Here is a 27,978-nt window from a genome sequence, read left to right on the forward strand (position 1 = left end):
ATGTGGAGCTACGTGTACTTTTCTCGTCGTTTAGTGACTCCATGTACCAGCGACCCTTGCCGACATCAAGGAAGCTGTATACTAAAAGAAAATGACAGCTACTTTTGCCAATGTTCTGGACGATATTACGGAGACAATTGCGAAGAAGGTAATATCATTTATTAAGGTTCTGTAACATGAATGGGACCTCGCGTACCATGCACGCCGTTCGTGACATCCGCCGCCATATTTTATCGTTTGTTTCGGAGCGCTAAAATTATTATTTCATGGAACACCGTTATTTTTTAAATATTGGAAAAATATCCTTAAATGCATAATCGAAAAACTTCATAAAAAAAGAGTGAAGGTTAAAAGGTGACAGTCTATGATACGAGTTTAACGGTATTTGACAACAATCGCTCTGCTGGCAAAAAACATTTTTTTTCCTACGAAGAATCGAACTTTGCGGTGAATATGAAAATCAAGGAAACGTTATACTATTACACTGGCAAAGCTAAACGAGACACCTTTTAATTATAATTGCTCAGCTGCTTACATAACATCATGAGAAACATATTTCTCGATGAGCCAAACCAAATGCCTAAATTGCACCAACACTTCCAACATGGGAATTTTTAAACTCCACGTCTTGAAACAGAAATGTTCCAGAATGATCTTTGAATTTGTATCCATTCCATAAAACATTTAGCATGTACAAAAGCTCTTGGCATGGAAGACCACACAATCTCTAACGAGCAAATTACTGCCTCTTCTGAATGGAGTTATGACGAGGCTGCCTTCCAGGGAAGGCTTCACCTTCAAGAGACTGCAAACATGTCGGGAGGCTGGGCTGCTGACGTCGATGACTCCAATCAATGGCTCCAGGTTGATCTGATTAGTCTGTACATTAAAGTGACTGGTGTTGCAACGCAAGGAAAAAATGGAGATTACGACGAATGGGTAACCAAGTACAAGCTGCAGTACAGTGACGACGGAATGAGCTTTACTTACTACAGAGAACCAGGAGAAACCGCAGACAAGGTGAAATCGACGAGATAATTCATGTTTTTGTGACGTTTTAATTTGTCACTAAAGGTCGAACTCCCCGTGCAGTGAAGCCACATAAGTGTTCCTGCATCAATCACGCCTTTTTCTCGGACTTATTCCCGGCGAATACGCTACGCTTGGATGTTTCTGTGAAGTATAGAACAGTGGAAAACCGACAGAAAAAAATCGAAACGAATAGCCCGTCCTTCCTTTTTGTAATCGATCGATAAGCTCGTTTAGGGCATCTGCTGCTACAACGAGCAAAAATACCACTGACGCCAACATGACCCCAAAATGAAGGAGAACTCCGCACTTAAAGGCGTCTGTCCAGAAAACAAGATTATCAACCGCGTAGCGCTAGTAGGACCGTGGTAATAAAGCTAACAAGTTCCGTTCTTCGGTGTTCTTTGCTTTGTTACTGTTGTTGTTGTTATTTATGTTAATGTACATCTGTCGTTTTGTATTAGCAGGGTTCCCTCTTTTCAGCAATCGTATGGTATTTACTTAATAATGCGTCGTTCGCTATCCCGCGCTGATTACTTATTTTTCATTTGCAACTAAAATGAATAAATGATTCCTAAGAGATCAGTTGTCGATAAACTACGTTTAATAGATGATGTCATCGATTTAAGCCATTCCTTTTTAAAATTTAGGGAGGCGCAGTGGCCTCATAGTCGGTGCGCTTTGCAAATGCTAACACGAGTGAATGCCCTGACCCTACCTGGCACTACCTCCCTCCACCCAGGTGTATAAATGGGTACTGGGGAACTTAATGCTGTGGGTAACTCTGCGATGGACTGGCATCCAATCCAGGGGGGAGTAGAAATACCCCTAGTTGCTTCATGCTACAGAAATCAGGATAAGCTCTGGCATGATGGGCCACTTGGCTCGTATGTAGACTTAACCTATTTTTTTTAAAAAAATTTCAGTGTCTAACAAATTGCTTCACGTTCGTTTAGGAGTTCACTGGAAACACAGACCGGGACAGTGTGGTTTCTCATGACCTAAACCAAACAATAAGGGCACGTTACATACGTTTCCAACCAGTAGCTTGGCATTGTTGGATTTCGATGAGGGTGGAGCTCTATGGTTGTAAAGGTACATGTATATTTGAGATAAATGGCATTTTGCGAAAAGCTGTTTAGTAGATTTTGAAATTGTACTGATTTTCCTCGAAGTATTGAGATCATTAAAGGAACTCAATCACGGTATTTCGAGTTATTTTGGCCGCGTACAGAATTACCTTTAAACTGGTCAGAAGGAAACCTGAAAATAATAATTTACTGAGACAGAAAAACACTAAAGAGATAATAATAAACCATAAAGGAACAAGGATGGTTAGGGATGGATAAGATTGACAAGGATTTCAAGCCGTGGCCTAGTTCCTTTAATAGTGGTCGACCCGACAAGACAATAACTATATAAACCATAAAGTGCCTACCGCTACAACTTATTATTTACCTAATCGAAATGAATTGCTTCCATCGAGTCTTCGCCATTCACTATTCCTTCGCTTTTTCGTTCTTCTCTCGCTATTTGGTATTGATCCCGTTTCTCACTTAGAATGTCAACAAGCTCTTGGAATGGAGAACAATGAAATCCCTCATGGACAAATTAGTGCCTCTTCGCAATTAAGTGCAGATCATGCCGCTTTCCTGGCTAGACTAAACTTTGAAGGTGGTACGGGAGGTTGGAGGGCGGGCACAAGTGATTCCAATCAATGGCTCGAAGTAGATCTTGGTAGTCTTTACACTAAAGTGACAGGTGCAGCTACTCAAGGAAGACATAGCGTTAATTATCTTCATCGGGTTACTAAGTACAAGTTACAGTACAGTGACGCTGGAGTAAATTTCCAGACCTACAAGGAACACGGACAAAGCACAGACAAGGTATGTTGTATGATATGATGTGGGTAAGCTCCGCAGCTCGATAAAGCGGAAGTAATTATAACGATGTATGTCAGAATACTAGAAAGAAAGGCGCTCTGAGAAACACCTCAGGAATAATGTTCCCAGATACCAAATTAGGCCACCTGGAAGACGAAGGACATCTTTGGCACCGACTGGAATTGTACCCAATCAACTTAACCACGAGGCTACCACATGGATTCAGTTTTCATTTCCTAAAATTCATCTTCACCTTGAAGTAGCTTTTAACAAGTAAATTATGGCTGACCTGAAAAAGGGTTTACTTTCCAAGCAGATTTAAGGTAGAAATTGATTTAATGATACAAGACGCTGCTTATCTATTTAACGATGGACAAGTAGCTTATGTAATAAGAAACTATCAGGATATATTAGGAGGATATTTGACAATTGCCTTGTTATTCATGTAGGAGTTTGCTGGAAACACAGACCAGAACACTGTTGTTTATCATGATCTAACCCCACCGATCACATCGCGTTACATTCGTTTTCTACCGGTAGACTGGTATCTCGCTATATCGATGAGGGTGGAGCTCTATGGCTGCACAGGTACTCCAATATTTGTTCTATATTTTCGAAGATTTCCACATAACAATCTGTACATGCATGTTGTATACGATAGTCTCCCTTCTAATAGCAATCACGAATCGCACGCGCATTTGTAAGCACATCTTCCATAAATTTGTTTGGATGCGAAAGTAGTTCTCGTGAGTCCGTTGAGAAATAAGGTATTGCTTTAAACGAAAATGACAAATTCAACTCGTTTAAACAACAGTAAGTTCAATTATCGTATTTTTTTTCCACAATTTTATTTCCATTATTTGGTACAAAGTACATCGTTATTATTATTAAGTGTCAATAACTTAATTACGTTAGGTAAGAAAAATAAAAATATAATCATTTTATTTATGGTATAACAGATGATAATTTACTATCAATGAATAATTTCCAGTTCAATGATCTTTGTGACCAACTAATTGTACAAAAGAAAAATGTTTTTTAACGCATTATTAGAAGCAGTAAATAAAGAATTGGAAGGATGTAGAAAGAATATAAAAAGATTACAGATTGAATGATTATATTTTTAAAATCATATATTCTAATAAGCTCAGTTTAAATTAACGTGTCCGTAATTCTTCTATGTTGTTATTATTTCATCTTCTAGCCGTTAGTATTCCAGATCCTAAGGCCCTCTATCCTCTCAACAGTTGGTTTACAACATGCGAAATCGACAACGAACAACCCCCGGGTACCTCTGTTGGGACAACGCTCGCAGTTGGCCCGAATGATAACGACGGTGGCTCTTACCAATTCCATGGACACGTTAACAGTTATGTTGAGCTTCCAAACAATGTTGGGTTGGATGTTCAACATTCCATCACAATCTTATGTTGGTTGTATCTTGAAAGTATAGAAGATGCACCAATCTTCAGCTATGGAACACGTGATGCGGTGTGGGGCGTTCATTTTCGGATATCATTTCAAGGAAACCTTTATGCTGGTTATGCGCACCGTAATTACTCTCAGTTACCATATTTGGCAACTGATCAGCCCCTGGCGCTAAACAAATGGTATTATGTTGGCACTTCTTATGATCACGATACTGGTATTGCAAGCATTTGGCTAAATGGTGAAAGAGTTGTGCAGCAGAGTATCGGAGCTGGCATAACTCTTGCTACTCAAGATAACGTCAGAATAGGTGTAAAGGACTACGATCCACGGTATTTGTTGGGCAGAATTGCGGCCATTCAAGTTTTCGACGCTGCGTTGACCGCAAGGCAAATACTTGAAGTGAAAAAGAATGGTCTAGGTAGGCATTTGTGACCTCTTTAGCTGCATTTTTAACCAGGCGGCCCAGAGTGAGTCTGATTCCTAATTCGCTGGATGTTTCGTCTTTTACTTTTTTGTCAATTACTAACCCAATCCCTCTACAAAACGATTCCTTGGTCACAATGTAAATCACACGACTTTTGATGTTACTAGCAAGGACCTATTAAATCACTGACAACATAAAATTCTACGAACACAGAGCTCTGTATTTTGTGCGAGAAAATTAATTTTTGTGTTATACTAGCGCTGGAGTTCGAGCGAATACAGAATAGGAATGTTGAGCAAGCCCCGATGGCGACGGCAATGGGAACATTACCGATCAAACACTTTTATGAGCAGAACAATAGCTGTGCACGAGCGTTATAAATCTTGATATACATTCCATTGCTGTTCACTGCAAAACAACCTCTTGAAATTACCAAATTCTGTGTTTCCTGGAGGACGTGAATCACGAAAGCTATTTTTTTTTTTTTTTTTTTTTTCATTTCTATTTTGAATTTTTCGCTGGGTTCTACATTGAGCTTAGAGTGCCGCGAGATTCGCTGTTTTAATCTACGTCAACGTCAAGGAAACTGACTGCCTGAGGCTCTTATCAAATCTGCATATTATCGATGATATTTGTAATATGCGCCTCCCTTTGACCACCAGCTGCCATACACTGCATCGACTATCATCAACTATGAATCACTTTTAGCTTGCTCAAAATTTTCATGATAGTCGATGATAGTTTTGCTGTTTGATCGCGCGAATGATATAGTTTATGATAGTTGATGGTAGTTAGGGGAGAATCAGCAACTATCGACTATCATACGAGGACCAGGACCATTACCTGAGTCGTCACCAATCCCATGCTTCTTCCCCTCCACCCCCTAGGGAATATTGAAAATATTAAGTGATGACTTACATAATGGTTGCGTAGGAGACTACTTAGTCCCTAACTTGGCATTCGCGCTTGATTTGGCGAGAGTGGTGACGCTAACAACTGGCAAACAATTAATAATAATAATAATAATAATAATAATAATAACAACAACAACAATAAATACTTCATTTATACTGCCAAAAAATAGATCAGCTGATTTTAAATGACGAATTTTGTTACTTGTAGTCTTACTTCATGCCAAATCAAGCGCAAGTGTCAATTACAGTCGAAACCCTATTAAACGGCCACCCTCGGGGAAATGGACTACGGCCGCTTAAAAGCGGTTGGCCGCTTAATAGAGGTAAAAACAATAGAAAAGCCATCATTGGGACTTTGATTGCTGGCCGCCTAATAGAGGTGGCCGTTTAATAGATGGCCGCTCAGTAGGGATTCGACTGTAGTTGTCCTCTGAGTCGCTTTCGTCATAGCAACAGCTCTCTATTTCCTCTCCTCAGACGTAGACGAATGTCAAAAGCAGAAACACAACTGCCACGTGGACGCTCAGTGTAACAACACGTTTGGTTCATTTAACTGTACTTGTCTTCAAGGATACTCAGGAGACGGTGTAAGGTGTTGGGGTATGCGTAATTATACAATGTTTTGCTATTGTTTACACTTTAGTCCGTACATATGTAGTCTTTCGGAAGGCTGCGGCTTAGCTAAAGGAGGCAAGAAACTGTAGCAAAGAAATACACATTGTATTTGAAATAAAAATTTAGAGCCCACATTATTGGTCTCGTTAAAAAAATAACCAAGATGTGTTATTTCTTCCAAGATGTGGATGAATGTCAGGATCAAACACACAATTGCGATATCAACGCCAGGTGTAACAACACTATCGGATTATATCTCTGTACTTGTCTTCAAGGGTATTCTGGTGATGGCGTGGAATGCTATGGTATGGTGATTGACTTAAAATGCTCTAGCGCTAGAAGAGGGTGGCATAAAATTACTTGTAATCTTCTCATGGTGCTAACAATCCTCTACCGTTTAAGGGGATAAAAACGCTTGAATGGAGAGGAGTTTGGAGTTATTATTAACAAATAATTGAAAAACATTATCTAAGCAACTAGCATATTTCCGCGCGCTAAAGGCGCGCGAGCGGAGCCCAAGACCTTAGAAACTGTGGTGACCCATCGATCTAATACGCCATAAATTACCATAGGTACATCTTTGATGTTGGACATCCATGTTGTAGTTAATTGACAAACAAGGTATCTGCTGATCAGTATCACGTGACCATATCACGGGCAGAGGTTTAGAACTGAGGTTGACTGCTGCCCTGGTACTGCTTTTCCATTGGATAGCAGGCTCAAGCTAGTTTATTTCTCTGGGGAGAAGGGAGAAGGAGGGGGTACTTGTAAAGGCTAAATTTCGGCGCAAATTAACCCCTGGCGCGTTTTTGTTCCCGTTATTCCGAGACACTCCTTGAACAGTTGTCTCTTGAAAAGTTCCTGATATATTGTGTGCGTAATTTCAACAATCTTGGAAAAACTGCGTACGCTTATTGGGTATGGTTTGTCCAGTTTTTACGGAAAAATTGTGGCACTACACGCTGATAAATGGCATGCTCACAATTGATCACTTTTTGAGTTTCTGATCCGAAGAAGAACGTATCCCTTCTTTCCTTTCTAGTTAACTTATTGCAATCAGGAGCTCCGCTTTTAGGCTTGGCTAAATCTGTGTTACATCTACATCTGAATCATTTTGAGAAGCTTGTGTACGAAAGGATATCATCCCAACAATCAACCCGCTGAGTGTTATTTCTTCGCAGATGTTGACGAATGTCAAGATCACATCCACAACTGTCACGTCAACGCCCAGTGTAACAATACTATAGGTTCATTCAACTGTACTTGTCTTCAAGGATATTTAGGAGATGGTGTGAACTGTTTGGGTATGATTTATCTATTACATTGTCTACTGTCTTAAGGCAATGACCAGTGGTTTCGCAGCTTCAAGAACATTTTTTGGGAGGTTTTGGGTACCTAACACAGGCAAAAAGACGAAAATGAATTGCTGCTAAATTACCACCAGGCAAACTATTCTAGTATCTTTTACGTTTATAGAACATTGATGTTTTTTCTGCCTGACAAAGATGCCCGTAAGCAATGGTCACCTGGGTTACGTACTTTGCCCTTCTATTTGACATTCATTGGGTCTGCGTAGAATAAAGCTTAAAGGGAATCTTAGCGGAAAAGCATTTCAAGTTCCAAAGTATACCCAATGGTTCTCTTTAACTGGTCCTGGGATTTTTAGGTTCATATCTCTGTAAGTGGCTCGAAGACGAAGTGTTTGGTTTTCAGCTTAAATCACTTGGGCGTCCTCATGTTTACTTTATGGTAATTTACGACGTTATTGCGCGGTCAGAGATCTCAATACGGAGTCTACGGAAGATTTCTCGTTGGAACTGAACATATTCATCTGGAATGTGAATTATAAACGATTAGAAGCACTTTTACATATCTTCATACACTCAATGCTGTATTTCAAAGATGTCCAACCACGCATTGACTTCAAAATTTCCCGTCAAGCTTTGCAGACAAAAACATTGCGGGGCGCAGTTAATTTGAAATCTTCAAATAGCTGAAGGGAAAAAGGAAATGCCCACTATTCAAAACAGGCAGTGAATTATCGACTTCACATCGCTGAAACAATTTAACACAAACGCCAGCCGGTGATTTAGAACAAAACTAGCTTTTTAGTCAAGATTCTCTTTAAGGAATATTTTCTAAACAACTATAGTTTATCCACATCTCAGTAATTTTAGCCGGCAATGTCCGATAGGATATCACCCCGACAATCGACTCTTTGAGTGTTCTTTCTCTGCAGATGTCGACGAATGTCAAAATCACACCCACAACTGTCACGTCAACGCCCAGTGTAACAACACCGTTGGTTCATTCAACTGTACTTGTCTTCAAGGATATTCAGGAGATGGCGTAAATTGTTCGGGTATGAATGATCATTCAGTAACTATCAGTTAAGGTGTAGCCTTTTGGGAAGAGTAAAGGACAGAAGAAAATACAATGCTGCAATCGTTTTTTTTTTTTTTGGTTTTTTTTTGGTTTTTTTTTGCAATTACACATATTACTGTAGAGTCCACAGAATAGAAATTTTGGGTCCCTTATTTTGAGACATATTGATTTATGTAGAAATACAGCTTTAAGAAACATTACCTAAACAACTTTAATATATCTACATCTGAATCATTTTGGGAAACTGATGTCCGATAGGATATCACCCCAAATAGTCGACTCGCTGAGCGTTGATATTTCTCCGCAGATGTCGACGAATGTCAAAATCACACCCACAACTGTCACGTCAACGCCCAGTGTAACAATACTATGGGCTCATTCAACTGTACTTGTCTTCAAGGATATTCAGGAGATGGTGTGAACTGTTCGGGTATGATTTATCCTAGCTTAACAATATAATTTTGTCTACACATACTTAAGTCAATGACCAGCGTCTGTGTAGGTGCAAGTGCAGTCTTTTGGAACGTTTTAGCTTTCCTGAAGCCGGTAAGAAGACGCCGAACAGAAATATCTACTAAATTTTAACCAGGCGCACACTATTCCAGTATCCACTCTATCTATCTATATTATGTTAATCACCTGATGGTCCAGGAAATTTACTTTACTGATGTTCACAACAAAGGACATGCAGATTCTTGAGTTGCCCATTCATACTCACATATATATTCAGTTAACTACAGCTCCTAAAGAGTTAGATTCGCTCAGTAGGTCTCGGAAGCTGCAAAATAATATGTTAAATATGAATTTATTTTTGAACAAGCGTTAACTTCGGTGTCACCCTTGTCCTTGCTTAATCAGTCTATCATTTCTCCGCAGACATAAACGAATGTCAAGATCAGGAACCAAGGTGCCACGTGAACGCGCGGTGTAAAAACACCGCTGGTTCATTCTACTGTAGTTGTCGTCAAGGATACTCAGGAGATGGTGCAAATTGTCTGGGTATGAATAGTCATTCAATAATATCGGTGTGGTTGTAATCTCCTGGTAAGTTTGAAAAACAGAAAAAGATACAATGCTACAATCGCGTCCTTGCTATTCTGACATAAATTTATAAATGTGCTTCGAGAGATGATGTGGACAGCTATTGCAGAGCAAATCCTGACATATTCTTAAGTCGATGGAATAGACATACTGAAATAAAATTTGGGGAGGTAGGTGGTCTTGAGATGCCGGATATAAACTCGCAGAGACAGCCCAAAAATGACAACTATAACACCGTAGGATAAACACCATTCGGAATTAAAACAGCTGCTTGCTTAAAAATTCCCAGCGCTTAAAACATGTCAACGCTATACGGATGTTCACCAGCTTCGTCACTTTGAGGCTTTCTAAGAAGTACGCCTCGCGTGTCCTGTTGATTTTGCTCCGTTCCCTATTTTGCTTTTGTTATCTCTTTTTATAATTGCTTTGCCATCTTACTAACGAGCCAGACGTTCTTAGCAACCAAAAAACAGACCTGGGATCCCGTGGAGATGTAGAACTTTTAGTCCTACATCTCCACGGGATATCCAGTGGCTTACAACATTCCAGTGTAATCATATCCCTGTCGGTGATCGTTTATGTACCACAAAACGCGTCAAGTTTTGCACGAATGTGTCATAATCCTAAAGTGTGAAATTATATTTACTGTAAGACAATTCCATCGTGTCAGAAAGATACAGAACATTTTAATAGTCGGCGATTCGGGAAATCGCGCGACTGACGTGAAGAATTTGGATTAAAAGAAAAAATAACGTTGAAACAATGTGTTTTCTAGGTTGGGGCGCAGACGCCAGTTTAAAACTTAGACTTTTTGATACATTTCTTACTCTTGTAAAGCTACGGAGCACGTATAGATGAAACGTTTTCGCTAATCTCAGTTATCACTGTTATTCAGTAAGCGAAGTGACTATGCCCAGCAGCCCAGAAATGCCCGAGAGTCAGAAATGTTCTCAGATTTTCCGCGGAAAGCTGATTGAAACCTGTTTAGGGTATTCTCTGTATACATGTTTGTTGCTTAGCGATTCCAAAAATAATCTGAATTTTCTAGTTTTCGAATTCGAAGATCATGTGCACCGACACTTTGAAAATCAGTTAATGTTATGGGCAGTCAGGAAATCATCTCAAAAATTATGTCAAAGCTCTCAAAAGCGATAGAAATCTCGAGTACATGATGTAATTCTTTTCGAGAAATGCCGAGCGATTCTGGAAAGAGCACGACGGAAAAATCACTATAACGATTTTGTTACATATCCCGAAGCACTCAGCAACTGTACTGCATGGACTTCAGTTTGGATGAGCCAGAAAGGATATGTAACATGTTCCTATAATGTCACGCACGACGGAAAAATAACTATGACGATTTTGTTACATATCCCGAAGCGCTCAGCAACTGTATTGCATGGACTTCAGCCCGGATGAACCAGAAAGGATATGTAACATGTTCCTATAATGTCACGCACGACGGAAAAATAACTATGGCGATTTTGTTACATATCCCGAAGCACTCAGCAACGGTATTGCATGGACTTCAGCCTGGATGAACCAGAAAAGGATATGTAACATGTTCCTATAATGTCACGCACAACGGAAAAATAACTATGACGATTTTGTTACATATCCCGAAGCGCTCAGCAACTGTATTGCATGGACTTCAGCCTGGGTGAACCAGAAAAGGATATGTAATATGTTCCTATAATGTCATGCACGACGGAAAAATAACTATGACGATTTTGTTACATATCCCGAAGTACTCAGCAACTGTATTGCATGGACTTCAGCCTGGATGAACCAGAAAGGATATGTAACATGTTCGTATGATATGAACGAGCGAGGGAAAAATGACGATTTTGTTGTTGTTTTTGTCTCCTATAGTGTCACGCATTACTGAAAAATTATGTGGTTTTTGTAAAATATCCTGTAGCACTCGGTAACGTAGAAATACTGCGAGGACGTTTGCGTGGGAAAACCAGAGCGGATTTATAATATGTGGCTACATGGTGATTTTACTATATATCTGGATTCGTCTTTCAGAAAACTGGTGTACCATGGACTTCAGTCTAGGGTCTAACTCACGAATGAAAATAGTGATTTAACATTTTAGTAGCTATCTAGTCCCCATACAATCTAAAAGCATGACAATGGGTGTAAGTTATGATATAAATAGGATATTAATCGGAAGACTTAACTTGGTGCGTTTGACTTGTTGAGTTTTGAAGCTGTTGTCTTGATTCGATGTTCTGGGAGGTTGGTCACGAGCAGCGCAAGCTGAAAACACTTTCTGGTTCTCTCCGTCGTTCTTGGGGGAATGAATTCACGTATAAATCAATCGTGGCTGGCGATTTCGTTTGGTTTTCAACAACTGTTTTATGGTTTAAGCGAAAACCAATCCAAATGTATAGTCACGGCAGCTCCTTTGTTTCCCTTCCCGTGAAAAGAAAACCCACGCGCCTTCTTTAACTCCTCAAGGCAAATTCGATTGGAAACTGGCTCAATTTCGCACAAATGCGTCAGAGAGACACCATATCTTCTAACTCAGAGGCACATCTCGTTTTGTGTCCGTTTTTAACGACCGATGACGGGTTTATTCGAAGTCGAAGTCTTTTTTTATATATATATGACCGCACAATATTCCCGCGTCATGAAAATTTATTATAAAATATCAATTATATGGCCAGATTATATCTGAAAATAACCATGGTAAGTCTAGGAGGAGGCTGTTCAACCTTGCTACATTGGTGAGCCCTCGGATGAAAAATTAGGCCCGAAATGAGTGGATTGAATTTCGGGTTTTAGAATCAATTTTAGAATCAATTTTCGAGATAACGAACCACGACGGCTAATATTTAGCGTTTCCATCTCGATTAAAACGCCACCAGTTCCTATGCACATGCATATATTCAGTTGGAACTGGTTCTTAAACAGATAGATTTGATCAATAAATCTTGATAACTGCAAAATATTAAGTTAAGTATGAATTTATTTTTGACCAAGCGTCGGTCTTGGCGGCACCCTTGTCCTTGGTTAACCTGTCCAGTATTTCTCCGCAGACATAAACGAATGTCAAGATCAGGAACCTAGGTGTCACGTGAACGCTCAGTGTAACGACACTGTTGGTTCATTCTACTGTACTTGTATTCAAGGATATTCAGGAGATGGTTCAAATTGTCTGGGTGTGAATGATCATTCAATAACATCAGTTTAAACTCTTGATCAATAATGACTTTTTAAAACATAAACAAGCAAATATTAAGGTAACAACCAAACCATAAACCATGCTGTATTTTATAATATGATTCTTTATCTAAGAAAGTATGTGTAATATTTTTAGAACATTGATAAACCGACACTCGTCGCCTTGTTCACTTACTTTTTGTTTGCACTTGAGACACAGTGAGGTAGCATAGTAAACAGTTAAAGGAACATTGAAACAACTTTACTTTATCTACATCTGAATCATTTTAAGTTGGCAATGTCCGATAGGATGTCACCTAAGCTGTCGACTCACTGAATGTTATTTCTCTGCAGATGTGGATGAATGTCAAGATAACAACCACAACTGTCATGTCAAAGCCCAGTGTAACAACACGAAAGGTTCATTCAACTGTACTTGTCTTCAAGGATATTCAGGAGATGGTGTGAACTGTTCGGGTATGATTTATCCTAGCTGAACAAACTACATTTTGTACGCATTCTTAAGACAATGGCCAGTGGCCATGTAAATGCAAGTGCAGTGTTTTGGGCTTACCGTGCGATAGCTCTCATACCTTACTATACTTGAATTATATTAATAGCAAAAAATGTTTTAACAGATATCGATGAATGTACAGCAGTAACTCACAACTGCCATGGAGTGGCTAACTGTTACAACAGTGAAGGTTCTTTTATCTGCCAGTGTCGGGATAGTTACACTGGTGATGGAATATTAAACTGTGACCCTATTGGTGAGTGGGATAATTTTTCAAGGTTTTTAAGGCGTTCACATATTCACACGCTTCACCTCAATGCTAGGAGAAGCAGGAGGTGATTGCAGTCCTCCCGCAAAATGGCAGAAATATTATAAGCATCACTTGCCTTTGATACTTCAAAGTAAGGCTATGACAGGTTGAAGTTTCCCTTAAATAACTTACATGCGCAAGGTTTTGAGGGTAATGTTTTGAAAACTTCATTTTTCTCTGAACCATAAAATGAAGACACCCTGGATTACCTGGAAATCAGTTCCTTTACTTCTTTGGTCAATTTTAATTGTCAGGAGACTTCTCAGTAACCATTAAAAACATCTCCAAGGACAAGTACCATGCAAGTGTTGTTGAGCGGTCTGTGAAAAGTGTCCAAGAAGCGATAATCCAAGGTCTACAAAGTGATGTTGCTGTGTTGTCAAGCAACTTGGAATGGCGCATCATTAGTGAAACAGAACTCACAGCATCAGAGTCAACAGAGGGAGAACTAGTAAGCCAAGGGACAACTGAGTGGACCATAAACAGGAGATCCATTCCTGCTGGCATCTATCAAGTCAAGTTTAATGCTTTATTTACAGTCGGTGATCCGGAGTTCCCACAGACTCTTAGTGCCTTTGACTTTGGCTTTATTGAGGTCATTGCGGCCCCAGTGCGAGCCATTATTGACGGAGGAAGTAGTGTTCGCTGGGGTTCTGTGGAAATTGTTACCGTGAATGGTTCGTTCAGTTATGATGGAGACATTGGCCCTGGAAATCACTCTGGCTTAAATTTCGCCTGGTCATGCCTTCATTCGGAAGACAATGCTTCTTTGAGTAATGATTGTTTCGGTGCTTTTGGACACGTAAACGCGTCCACTGTTATTAGCATCGATCCTGGCCAGCTTGAAGTTGGAAAAACATATATTTTAAGGCTAACTGTTTCAAAAGATGACAGAAGCTCCACTGCCGAGATGTCTTTTGATATAGCAGAGGGAGAGGTACCCCAAGCGACTCTAAGGTACATACTACCGTGACTTTTAATTGAAGGGTATCTCGGGGCTTTGAAACAAAAAAGGGTTCATTACCGTACATTGAACGCACTACCAACAAGTTACACAGAAACACTTTACTGTTATACCAATCTCAAGGAGAAATAAAAATACTAGTGGGTTTAAACCAAACCAATTTCATGTGTTATGTTCTTTTTCAGATGCTTTGTAGACTGTGGCGCAGTAGTATCGGCTTCGAACAAGCTCCGAGTGACTTCAGAATGCCTTAATTCCCCTTGCAATGGCTCAGTTTATCAATGGCGATTAAAAAGATTGAATGACAATTCCGCCACGTGGGAAGATGTACCTATTCTACCTAACATGACTTCAACTGCTTTGAATGCGACCAATATGATTATCAAGAAGAACTCATTGCAGTCTAAAACGAAATACAGCTTATTGCTCTATGTAATATCTCTAGAAGGAACAGAAGGTTTTTCCGTGCTCGAGTTTGAGACAGCTGGAGCACCGCACAGCGGGTACTGCACACCATCAGTTCATGAAGGCGTGTCTCTTCAGACAGTGTTTACTTTCAAGTGTTTCGATTGGCAAGATGCAAGCTCACCACTAAATTATGAATTTCAACTTGGAGAGGAGCCAATATCTTACGGAAGCTCTCCCAAATCTGCACCTACAGTTTTACCAGCGGGATCTCAACAAGATGATTACCAGTTGCAAATTAACATTGTTGTCAAGAATGCTGTTGGTGTTGCGGTTGTAGTGAGTCTTCTTGTTAAGGTATCCAGATGACTTTCAACTTTTTTTTTTTTGTTAATTCGTTTTGTGCTATTTACAAAAGGACGTTTTACGATAACTGTAGAAATTCTCGCGTGCTCATTGGCTACTTTTCATCGTCAATAAAAGTGCAGACGCATGAATTTATAATTCATGCGATGCGTCAACGAACGAGAGCGGACAACTTGACAATTTGTTATTGTAAAAAAACAAATTGACGTCAGTTTGAAGTTAGAGTAACACTGGAAGTCTGCGGATAGTTATCGTAACACTGGTAGTCTGCGGACCCAGCCACTTTGATGATGTTATGACGAAAGCCATGATCAATAACAGGACAGACGCATGAAAAACTGATGTCAGTTTGTTAAACTGAAAAGCACATCAGTCTCCAGTATCTCGCAGTATTCGAGAAGCTATTTTTGAAAACTTAATTTAAACGTTGTAAAAGCCGTTTGTTATCCAACTCCACCTTCTTAATCATTTTTTTTTCTAATTTAGCCTAAATATGCAAAGTGAATTAAGTCAGAATTTAGTAGTGATTATTATGGATTTGTGATTGAAATGTAATTGTCAGCTGATCAGTGGATGTATGCATCTGCAGGTGAAGCCATCTTCCGCCCTGGATCCTTGTCTTTTACCGATAGATAAAGTTGCCACCAAGTTAAAAAGCTACTTGCTCGGGGATGGCAATAAGCTGGACAAGTTTCTTAACAAAGGTGAACTCAGCCAGGCTGTCCAGCTTTCCCGATCTGTCCTCAAGTCTGTCAACGAGAAAAATGATTGTGGACAAACACATAATTCAAATTTGCAAAGACTGGTATGTAAAAAGACAATAATAAAGAGATAAAAGCACTTTATCTGCTCGATGTATAACCTATTACCGTTATAGGCTAAATTACTCGACACTATACCATACCAGTAAAGTATTTTCAAAGAATTTCCTCGAATACTAACATACAAAAAATGTGTTAATGGAGTAAATGTATGTGTGCTTGAATTTCTACTGTCAGACTCGACATCTTCCGTACCAGGTAATACATCCCTAAGTTAAAAAAACTCGTCTGTGTGCTACTCGTATATCGAATAACATGAGTGTTACAGTAACTACATCTACCTTGCCAGTGTAACAAAACTTTTATGCTAGCTGCTAGATTTTATCAATGTTGATACAATTTGTAAGCTGGACATACTAAGGGTCGGAACATGGATGCCTTAATCACGAGTATGCAGGTGGTTAGTGATAGATATAAGAACTCAAAGGTCAATTTAAACACAACACAGTGAAGTCATTCCAGTTTTTCTTAAAATTAATGATGTTGTTTTCTCCAAATTTTAGATTTCAAGAACATTAATTGAAAAGTTTACAGCTATATCGCCTGAGAACCTGGATATGTCTCGCTTGATTATGTCCGTAGTGAACTTGGCGATGAGTAGCGAACAACGTCAAGCGAGTGGCAGTGGCAGCAACAGTAACAGTAATAGTATAGTAAGTAAAATCTGCTAAATCTGAGTTCACGTTATGTCTCACCTATATCTTTATCTATATCCTTATCTATATCCGTATCTATCCAACCCTTCGTTCGTCTGTTTCTGTCTGTCCATGGGCCTGTCTGCCTGTCTTTCTGTCCCTCTTTCGTGTCCATCTGTCCGTTGTTCTGTCTCTTAAACTAATGTCCAGTAGTTATTTGTGTATTAGTATATGGCCGAGAGAATACTCCAAAAGCTGATTTTCTTTAATTAAAGTTTTACCAAAGAGAATGGTAGAATGAATTTCTACAATAAACATTACGAAATGAAATATCCCAAGATAGAAGACTTAGACCAATAATACAACGGAGTGCTTGATCATGATAAATTCTTACGTAGTGCCAGGCAATGAAACTATTATAACTGTGTTCACATGTAGTCACACCACTTTCCTTAGAGACAAAATACATCTCATCCACCGTCCATTTCTATTACGTTAACCCAATCTCCCCACCAGCCTTTTACAAACTTCATACATCAACGGATATTCACCTTTCTTGGATGCTTCTTTTAGATATACGCGTATGCAGGATCTGGGGTTCTAGAGCAAGTCTGGGCAGGATCTAGGAATCTAGAGTTTGAAATCTAGAGTTTGAAATTATATAATCTTGGAGTTTAATTCTTATTTTTCCCCTTGGATCTCGTTTCGATGAAAAAGATATAACAAAACCTAGACAAAGTGTTTCTTTAAATTTCCAAACACCTCCAAGGTCGCCTAAAAATACTCCCATTTACGTCGTATTTTCTACTGCAAATCTCTTTTTGGTGGTTGGAAATGCGATGAAATACTGTCATATTTTTTATATTACTAACTACACTATTAATGTTCTTTTCTAGGAATTAACAATGCAAATGACAGATAAGGCAGCAAATTTGCTATCTGATGCTCTTTATGATTTAGAAGAGCCATTTTCTCCTGTACTGGAGAAAACAGCTAAGAGTGTTACAGAATGCCTCACGAACGTTCTTCAGTCGGCAGCAGGTACAGATCAAGAAAACACAGCTGAAGATGAGAACCAATCATCACAGGTATAACTAATGGAGTTACAGTTAACGAAGTTAGGATTTAAGTAGTCTGGACAATTGTATAACAGCCATATTGACACAGCTGCGTTACAAGAATTGTTTCGATGATATATTGCTCGTGTCTAGTGTGAATTAAGGAACTAAAACTGTAGCCGTGTTAAATTTAACTTGAATCAGCAACTTGCAATTAAAGGAAATATGCCGACAAATATTACTTCTCTTCTTACTGCAGTTCGTGAAAGAAGCTTTGGAAAAATTGAACGGCATGAGCGAGGCATTCTTTACCCGCTTAGTTCCTTCCGAAGATTTAGTCATCACAACAAATAATTTGGCAATATCGTTAAAGAAGGTCTCCACTCACGATGTGAAGGGACTCAGTATGGAAAACGGAGCAACAAAATTTAAGCTACCTGCTAACGTAGGAGATATGGGTGGTGGAAATATCAATGCAAAGGTAAGAAGACCATTATTGCCGTTCAGATTCTTGTGATAACAATCCTAATACGTTTTATCTGAATCGATCAAAGGAATGTGCCTATTTTTTTAACTTAAAATGGTTGATACTTTCCACTCCCTCTGGGTGGCATCTGTTTGGTCTATTTTCAGCCTCAACCAGGAAAGACCTAAAAAGATTGTTGCGTTCTTGCGATTATGTTATGGTTAATATTTCATTAACAGTTAGGTTATGTTCTTAGGTGCCCAAAGAATCAACTGACAATAGCACGTGGCTTACTCTGTTGAGAAACACTTTTTTTTTGACGCAGAAATTATCTATGTTTTTTCATTATACCTTATTAGAAATTCACGTTGATCTTCAGTCGTATTTGTGACTTTGCTTGACTATCTTTCTCTTTTCACCGGAGGCTCATCACCTAAATTTGTGTACACGATCGGCACGATCGTGACTTACAAGCCTGCAGCATCTTGTAATGAAATCTATTTGCACGTAAGAGTTGAGGAAGTAGTGCTTATAGGGCCGCATCAACAACTTCCTGTTAGAGACCTTAACGGTAAGATACTATCGCGAGAAAAAAGTATTCCGCACCTAGAACAGGAAGCTCACAAGCGGAGTTCCTTGGATCTTTTTATAGCTATATAGAAAATGAAATCTGATAGTCAGATCTTAAAATCTTAAACTAAAGGAAGTCTTTAACCCTTTGAGCCTGCATTAACCATAATAAACCTCAAATATAGAGGATTCATGACTCGAATACCTCTGTGGGCTTCCTTTTCAGATGCAAGCTGTTGACTTCAATCCTTTCACTTGGAACAACAGCAGCAAGAAGATCAAATCAAGTGTGACCAGTCTGGATCTTCAAAGTGCTAATGGAGAAAAGATCAATGTGTCAAACCTTGAAAATTACATTGAGATAGTTATTCCGATTTCGAGTTCACCGCCAAACACCAGCGTCGGAACTGATCATTATTTCCTAAAGCCAAACAAATTGTCTTTCCATAGTTATTACGCGGAAATAGCAGATGTCCCCATGTCTATCAAAATTGGAGCGGAAAAACAAGGGATAGTTATTGAAATATTTTTGAAATTTGGAGCAAGACCTACGATTGAGTACTCTGATCACAACTTTACTGTTACATCAACATGTAAAAACCAAACAGTTGACAAACAAAACGAAACATCCTGCCTTCTAGAAGAGAGTTCTTTAACAGTGGTGCCCTCGGAACCAAGTCGTCTTTATATCGGTCTGTTGTTCCTGGGAGCTAAAAGTGTCAACGAACATTCCAGAAGACGAAGATCAGCGTGTCTTGGTCATGGTCGTGAAAGACGGTCGTGTGTTGATTTCAAAGATCCGCCACCCAAAGGAGTTACTGAAACAGTTATTCCCCAGTATGATCCCTCAACAGATGTCAACTACACCATAAGTATTAGCCAGTCAAGTTGTTTGTATTGGTCTGAAGAAAAAGAGAAGTGGACCTCAGACGGCTGCAAGGTAAACTAAATTGATTTCAGCGTGACTAAACTTGGAAGGTGAAAACACACCTCCTTTAAAGTTGATGGTTATTTAAATTAAAGAACCCGTGAGGGAGTTAAGGGAGTCAAGGCCGAGCGCTCAAAGTTGAACTTTCACCTTGAATGCATATTGGCCACATTTTGGTAGTCAGTACGAGAGTACAATTGCAAACAGCCTTTGTTTGCGGATTGTTGCAATTCCAAGATTTAATTCAATATCTGCATGAATCGTCTTCCTGAATGCTTTAATTCAGAATTTAAGAACAGCTCTTTACTCAAAAGACAGAGAAATTGGGAAGCTACCTTTAGATCAATGAATATAGTCCTTGCAAAAGATAAAACATGAGTTCACAGCAGGCCGAACAATACGTGTGGAGTTTAATCATGAATGAAACATGTTTCTCAACGAAAGGTGTACACATTCTGCTCTGGCGAAAATGATCGAAACATGTTTATTTCGATCATGATTGCAACTATTTAGTATCTCTATATCTCAGATGAAGCACGTTAACCATGAAGGCCGAGAGCGAGGGGAAAGCAGAGCCCAAAGGGCTTCACAATTGCCGCTCCAAATGCCGCTCCACTCATTTGCCGAACCTAACTGATGAGTTCGGTACAATGGGCGATTTTATTTAACCATTGTTACTACAAAAGTAATAGTAGACATTAATTTTATTGGCTCTTTTAGTTTGACTATTCAATGCTAATCATGTTACTCAGTGAGAGTGAGAACGCAGTTTAAGTTCACTAACGTGCATAGAAACGAACCACAAGCAGGCAAAAGAATAACGTAACGTTTCTCTTTATTTTTCTCAAATCGATACTGACTTCCTCCGTAGGTTGACCCTAGCTCAAACACCTTCCATCTCAAATGTCTGTGCAACCATTTGACTTCATTTGGCGGAAACTTCATTCAAGCACCAAATCCCATTGATTTTGACAAGGTTTTCACTGAGTTTACGCGGCTTGGTGAAACAGGCAATATTTCGGTACTTGTAACAATTGCATGTACTTTTCTACTGTACTTCATTGTGCTAATCTTCGCGAAGAGGGCAGACAGGAGAGACGAAAATAAGGTGTGTTGTTGCTTACGTGAGATTTACATGCTTATCAATACTTTTACCTAATCGTACCCTTTTGGCATGCTTAAGCGGCATATCAGGTGAATTTGTCCCGAAAAGGTTCAGATTTTGGCGAATACTCAAGGAGAGACCAAACGAGTCTGATAAGCCACCAAAGTGTACCAGATACAGTTGAGCGTGTGAGGTGATCCACAAATCCGGTCATATCAAATCAGTGACTTGATATTGTAGATTATCAGGACAGTAAACAAAGCTTCTGATTGGTTACATGCCAATTTCAGCTTGGTGACGCGCGAAATCATTTTTTCCCGAGACGACTGGTTTTTTTTTCCTTATAGAACAAGTAGTTGTACACCAACCGTTGTAATTGTAAAAATCAAATTAGCAATGAAATTAAAGACTTTGTTACTCCCAAAAAGGAAAATATTCATTCATTATGGCAAATATGTGGCATTTTGCAATGATGTTCACGTCATTACGGTTAAACTGCAAGTCGCTGGCTTCAGACTACATGTATCGTTTAAAGTGATTTACCTCTCTGACGCTTTTTGCCAAAACTGGACGCTTCTCACCTTCTTTCAAAACAATCAAATTTGCCGAACGCAAATTCAATTTTTATGTCGGGATAACATTTGGCTGGGAATCAGTGCAAAGTTTTTTTTCATTATTAGTAATTCATACGAACTAGTAGAGTCTCACAACACCCTATTCGGGATTATCCAACCTCGCAAAAGCGAATTTGAAATGGTAACGGCTCTCCTGATATGGACCTTATACTGGTTGAAAACACATATTTATAATGTCTGCAATATTTACGGTAGATTTGCCCTCCCAGACATGTATCCATCACTGAAGAAGGAAGCTACTTTTACGACATGGTTATTAGCACTGGAGTGTGGAAACATTCCGGAACAACAGCCAATGTAACAATGAACATTAAAGGTGAAATAGATGAACACTCCCTTATACCACTACGAAGTAAAGGAGAGGCAAGTGAAATATTTGCACGGGGAAGTATTAATGGCTTTGTTTTAACCGCAAGGGAATCCTTTGGAACTTTAAAAGAAATAACTTTGGAACACGACAATTCAGGAGATAATCCATCTTGGTTTGTAGAAACAGTAGTAATCAGAGACAGGCAGACTGAAGAACAGTGGGCGTTTCCGATAAACAGATGGCTTGCGCTGGAAAAAGACGATGGACAGGTAGAAGTTACTGTAGATAGCCAAAGTCCTACTTCTTTTTCAGCTCAGGTGCGTTCGCGATTTGGAAGAAAGATTGCCGACGGTCACCTGTGGATGTCAGTGTTTGGTAAAGCATGTAGCAGTACTTTCACCCGTGTACAAAGAGCCTCGTGTTGTCTTTCGGTGCTGTTCAGCGCCATGATTGCTAATGCTATGTTTTATAACATTGATGGAGAATCACATGGAGCTATACAGATTGGTCCATTTAAGTTTTCTTGGAGGCAGGTTGTCGTGGGAGTACAAAGTGGACTGATAGTCGCACCTGTTAACATCCTGATTGTCCTCCTATTTAAGTCTAGTAAACCAGGAAGTAAAAAGGGAGACAAATATAAAGACATTGACCAGGCCCAACGACTCGTGGATGAAGTAAGTGACACTGGCTGCATGTTGCCTCATTTCTGCGTGTACATAGGTTGGTTTCTCTGCTTTGTTACAACTCTTACAGCTGCAACGTTCACGTTATTCTACAGCTTAGTGTGGGGTAAAGAAATTGCTGAGCAATGGCTTGCTTCAATTTTTATTTCGAATGGACAAGATATTTTTGTTGTACAACCAACAAAGGTATTGCTGGCAGTCATTGTAATTTCTTTGCTCTTGAGTAGAAAAAACAAGGACAGTAAAGGAGATTCCGAGGAAGACGGCGAACAAGGTGATTCACATGAACATGAAATCGATTCTCTGAGCGATAATCCCAAACAGCGGTTTAAGCAATATCAGATGGAGAAGATGCGTGAACGATTCAAAAAGGAGGCTCAACTGACGGTCATGGTGAAGGACATTGTCATTCACTTAATATTTATGTTCTTCTTGGCTATCGTTTGTTATGGAAACAAGAATGTAAATCGTTTCTTGATGACAACAGAGATGAGAAATCAATTCACGAAGTTTGATAAGGTAAGATTCCACTGTTGGTACGGTAGGTATTATCTCATTACAACTGGATTTTTGACCTTTTAGATCACACTGATGCCGTCTTCCTCTTTAGGCGACCCTGGATTGCAATTTTGCTTTGTGTAACAGCAAAGAATGAATAAAAAGTCAAAATAATTAATAAACGTTAATTTATATTTATTATATGGCGTATTTTCTTTAAAATATCCAAATACGGATTTACATAAATTAAATATCTACAAGGGCTACCGCCTTAGAGCGGTTTTTAATTGAGTGCCGTCAAACCAAAACCAAACCAGCTTCTTCCCAATTAGACTACTCAGCCAATCTCAAATTAAACCGTAAAAAAACCAAACCCAGAGTTATTTCCTGACTACTTTCGACACTCAATGGAAACCCTCTCTATTTGTTATCAGCGCCTAGCAAAGAGCTGACGTCATATGGTGGTGATTTGAAGATTCCCTTTGCACAAATATCTAAGGACATTTGCCAACAAGAAGACTAACGACATGTCACAATTAACTCTACTAAGTAAGAGACGGAGATGTTAGAGCTGAACTTAAGTGGAACTCATTTTCAGGTAACCGACTTACACAAGCTATCTACATGGTTGAGGCAGCAGTTCCTTTCTAAAATTTACAACCAGCCGTGGTACAATGGGCTTGAAGAGAAAGAAGACGTGTACATCGCGAACAAGATTTCCATATTGATCGGCATGCCGTGGTTACGACAACTGAGAATAAAAAAGAGTAAGTTCGTACGGTGAATTCAATCACTTTCAATGTACAACCATCTTTCTTTTTACCCCTTAGCAGCATCCCAAATCAAACTAATCTTCTTTCTCAGCGTTAACTCCACAGAAATCGGACTTATTTTATAATTTCGCGTTCAAACAAGTTAATTTGACTAAAGTGATGGCTGAAAGCAGTTAAATCAGTTCTCTTTACCCTTATTGTGAAGAACTGATTTTGAATTCTTTAAGGACTATTCAATAACATATATCGGTGTACTAATTTCAATGTAACAGTTTTCAAAGTTGCATCAGAATATTTCCCTCAAAATTCAGCGAACCGTTGACATCAACAAAAGAGCCTTTTTCGCTGCAATATTCCCTAAACAGCGTTGTCTGATCGTAAGGTATGCCTGAAGAATAACAATTATTTCCCATAAAGCTATGTCGATAATCCCACTATAAATGCAACAACCAATACTTTAGAGAAAAATCAAATATTTCTCGTCCGAGGTTTTGTGACAGGTATTATTCAGTATTATTTAGTTATTTATTTAGTCAATAAGAGGCGACTTCAATCACATGAAAATCATCTAAAAATGCAAAACCAGGGAATGTTTTTGTGCCATTTGTAAGGAGTTGCCATGGAATCACAGAAGGAACTTGAACCTCCTTTAAAAATACTGTTACAATATCAAGACTGATATAAGCACGTGCCATAGCGTTTAGTGTATCAGTCGGATTAGTTTCATTTCAAATAAATTAACGGTAATTTTACTGACATTTAGTGGCTTATATTTCATTATTTTGAAGGCTCTTGCGGAACACTCTCTAATATCATCTCAGACTGTTACTACGACTATTCTCAAGAGGACGAGGACACTACCATGCTGAGTCTCCCAGGATGGAAAACTCTCCCCTACAATATATCATGGCCAAAAGCTCTGCGAATGTGTCCAAAGCCTTGGCGTTACCAGCAAGCTAAAGAACTAGACAATGACCCGGTAAAAGCTTCATTCAATACATATGGAGGGGGTGGCTATGCTGCATTACTGGGATATGACGAAAACACAGCCTCTAGCGTCCTAAGGGAGACTATTGGCCATGGATGGCTTGATCGACAGACTCGAGCGGTGATTTTAGAGTTCGAAGTGTTCAACGTGAATACAAACTTAATCAGCATTGCTACGTACTTTTTCGAAGTACTATCAACTGGTGCTTCGTACACAACAAGGAGGATTCAGACACTCGAGTTGTACAGTACGGAGTCAGGTGCTCTGATGTTTTATCTCATTTGCCAGTTTCTGTTCATGGCCATGGTGTTATATTATTTCATCATGATGTTGACTCACCTTTACCGACATCGCCTTGGATTTTTCAAGTCTGTTTGGAATATGGGGGACCTCTTAATGATTATATCTTCTATAGCGTCTGTAGCATTCTATATGATCAGATCAAAGAATGTTCTGAAGAGCATCAAAGACATCCAAGCTAATCCTTATGAAATTGTCCATTTTCACTCTGCCCTATCTTGGGCCAACTGGGAAAATGCCTCAACTGCTGTCGCGATTTTTATGGTAACACTGAAGCTTTTAAATCTCATTCGTTTCAACCCTCACGTCATTTTCTTATTTTTATCTTTCCGTCAGTCGGTAGGTTACCAACTGTCCTACGTAGGGTTCTTCCTGATCGTATTTAATGCTTTTGTTATATCAGGGATGCAGCTTTTCGGTGGTATAGTGCTTGAGTACTCGACCTACATGCAAGCAGTCATTTCGCAGTTTGAATTTCTCCTAGGAAAAGCTGTCCCAGTCCAAGACCTTCGAAACGAGAAGCCATTCATTGGCCCAACGTTTGCTTTCTTGTACATGTTATCCACCACTGTATTTCTCATGAATATGTTAGTTTCTGTACTAAATGAGTCCTATTCTGACGCAAAGACACATGCAGAGGAAAGTGCTAAAGAGCTTGAAATGGCACACTTTATTGAAGAACGTTTCATGGACATGTTCCAAAAAAGTAAAAGGCAAACTGAATTCAAGTTATTTTGTGACGACACCACTTTTGTTAACATGTGCCGTTCGGATGCAGAACCTTTCTGTTTGAATTCTGAAAGCATTATTCAATGTACCGAGGAAAGAATGAAAAAGGTGGAGAAACGACTCAATGTCCTTACCCGACGAACTGAAAATTTTGAGAGTGATCATCTGAGAGAGGAAGCTGAGTTTCAGGACCTCTTTTACTTGCTTGCTAATCCTTCTGACCACCGAACAAACCATTCATGCACCAAAAATGACTCTTTAGCTCCTGCCCTTTAGGTACACTGTATACTCAGACAGTTTTAATATACCCTTCTAAGTACATACTTCCTCAGAATGATTTCAGAATCTTATACTGTAGAACATAGAGATATAAGCATTTTTATCTGTGAAGATGCACCGGCTACGACACCTGGTTCATCACCTGGCGTGGTGAATGTGGTGATTAGCAACCTAGCAACATTTGCTATTAAACTAAAGCAGCTGGTAGCGGTTTCCAGCTCTTTAAACACTTGTACCTCGGTGGATGATACTACAACTCTTAATTAGTAGAAGCTACAGTTAGGATATCAAAGGAACGTGTAATGCAATCATTCGGAGGGTCGAGTCGGTAATAGGACGAGCGAGGTTGGTAACTCTTTAGTCAGCCTGACAAGTGTTACTGTCATTTTTATTTCCAAGTTATTTTCTCGCTATGGTATCCTCTTATTCTTCCAGTCTGCTCCATATCTTATTGATCTCAGAATTACCTCAGCTTTTAAAGTAATAAACCATTCATTTATGGTTATATTTGTGTCGGTGATGTGCGTGTTTACACATTTTGCACTATTACCTTAAGATGGATCGGAGCTTATACGGAACATGTTTTCGGTATCCGAAAATAAATATCCCCTGCCCCACAAACAAACTACGCCGTCTAAATACTTCGAAGAGTTGCTATTTTCGTGTAGCCTGCGAACGCAGACGTATTACCTTGGCTACACTATGGAAGCACACTTTTACTCTTTTGGAAAATAAAAGTTTGGTTTGAATTAAGTATTCCTGCGTGGGGAAATTAATGGATATTTTTTCATAAAACACATGAAGAATCCTCAGAAACCTGTTAAATTATGGCTTTTCTATCTTCCATGTGATTGTGCTACTGATAGCACTAAAAAAGTGTTTTACAATGTTTTAAGTTTGAAAGACATGCTTCGAAGAAAAAAGTCTTTCGTTGTCAGTTACACTTTGTATTAAATTAGAATAATTAGCAGATAAAAAACCGTCGGCTGTGCTCTGTTCTGTTTTAAGCCTCGCAGGAAGCGCCTAGAGCATGAAAGAAGTGTAGGGGAAAACACGAGACGTAGTCGAGTGTTTCTCGTTACTTCTTGAGTGCTCCACCGCTTCCTAACAAACTTCTTTATTTGTTTTATAATAAAGAATCCATTAATTTCTCCACGCAATAAAACTAATATTTCCAAACCAAACGTTAGTTTTTCAAAAAAGTAAAACTGGCGTAAGCGTGCATCTGTACTCCCATAAAGTAGGCTAAAATGTGCCAATCGCAATCCTTTTTAGAATTTTTCAAACAATCAGTGATTTGATTGGCTAACAAGATAAAATCTATCAATCACAAACTGGACTGTGAAGTATATATCAAATAATTTATATTTGAACTGCGGTTGTAGATGAAAGTGAAGAATGATCATCGTAGTAAATTTTCCAATTTAAGCAATTGGAAACAAGAAGCCCGAAAAAAATCAGGACTTCAACGGGATTCCAACCCGTGACCTCCGCGATACCGGTGTGATGTTCCACCAACTGAGCTATGAAGTCACACATTGGGAGCGAGGTCAATTAATTGAGTTCACATCCTCCCGTGAGGAGTGCAATGATGTGAAGTATATCAAATAATTCATATTTGAACTGCTGTTGTAGATGAAAGTGAAGAATGATCATCGCAGTAAATTTTCCAATTTAAGCAACTGGAAAGAAGAATCCCGTTGAAGTCCTGATTTTTTTCAGGCTTCTTCTCTCCGATTGCTTAAATT

General features: G+C 39.2%; 1 protein-coding gene across 1 annotated transcript; it reads left to right on the plus strand.

Moving 5' to 3' along the window:
• Positions 1–26,838, plus strand: LOC145485480 (polycystin-1-like protein 2). The gene is made up of 20 exons (XM_081464144.1): positions 1–148; positions 689–1,020; positions 1,986–2,170; positions 2,516–2,915; positions 3,362–3,500; positions 4,117–4,761; positions 7,478–7,600; positions 8,536–8,658; positions 13,532–13,663; positions 13,972–14,674; positions 14,867–15,443; positions 16,042–16,257; positions 16,777–16,926; positions 17,805–17,996; positions 18,226–18,447; positions 19,229–19,942; positions 20,802–21,038; positions 21,866–23,182; positions 23,760–23,928; positions 24,723–26,838. Exons 1-20 carry the CDS (start codon positions 1–3, stop codon positions 26,225–26,227), a joined length of 8,229 nt encoding a protein of 2,742 aa, XP_081320270.1. The 3' UTR covers positions 26,228–26,838.
• The last annotated feature ends 1,140 nt before the right edge of the window (positions 26,839–27,978 follow it).

Source organism: Orbicella franksi, chromosome 4 (assembly GCF_964199315.1).
Source record: "Orbicella franksi chromosome 4, jaOrbFran1.1, whole genome shotgun sequence".
Taxonomy (NCBI): domain Eukaryota; kingdom Metazoa; phylum Cnidaria; class Anthozoa; order Scleractinia; family Merulinidae; genus Orbicella; species Orbicella franksi.

What these genes read in the sequence shown, in the direction of transcription:
- LOC145485480 (XM_081464144.1), top strand. Translation starts at nt 1, where the DNA reads ATGTGGAGCTACGTGTACTTTTCTCGTCGTTTAGTGACTCCATGTACC. An exon ending in GGAGCTCTATGGCTGCACAG is followed by an intron (nt 3,501 to 4,116) that starts GTACTCCAATAT and finishes TTCATCTTCTAG; the next exon opens with CCGTTAGTATTCCAGATCCT. An exon ending in GTACCCCAAGCGACTCTAAG is followed by an intron (nt 14,675 to 14,866) that starts GTACATACTACC and finishes GTTCTTTTTCAG; the next exon opens with ATGCTTTGTAGACTGTGGCG.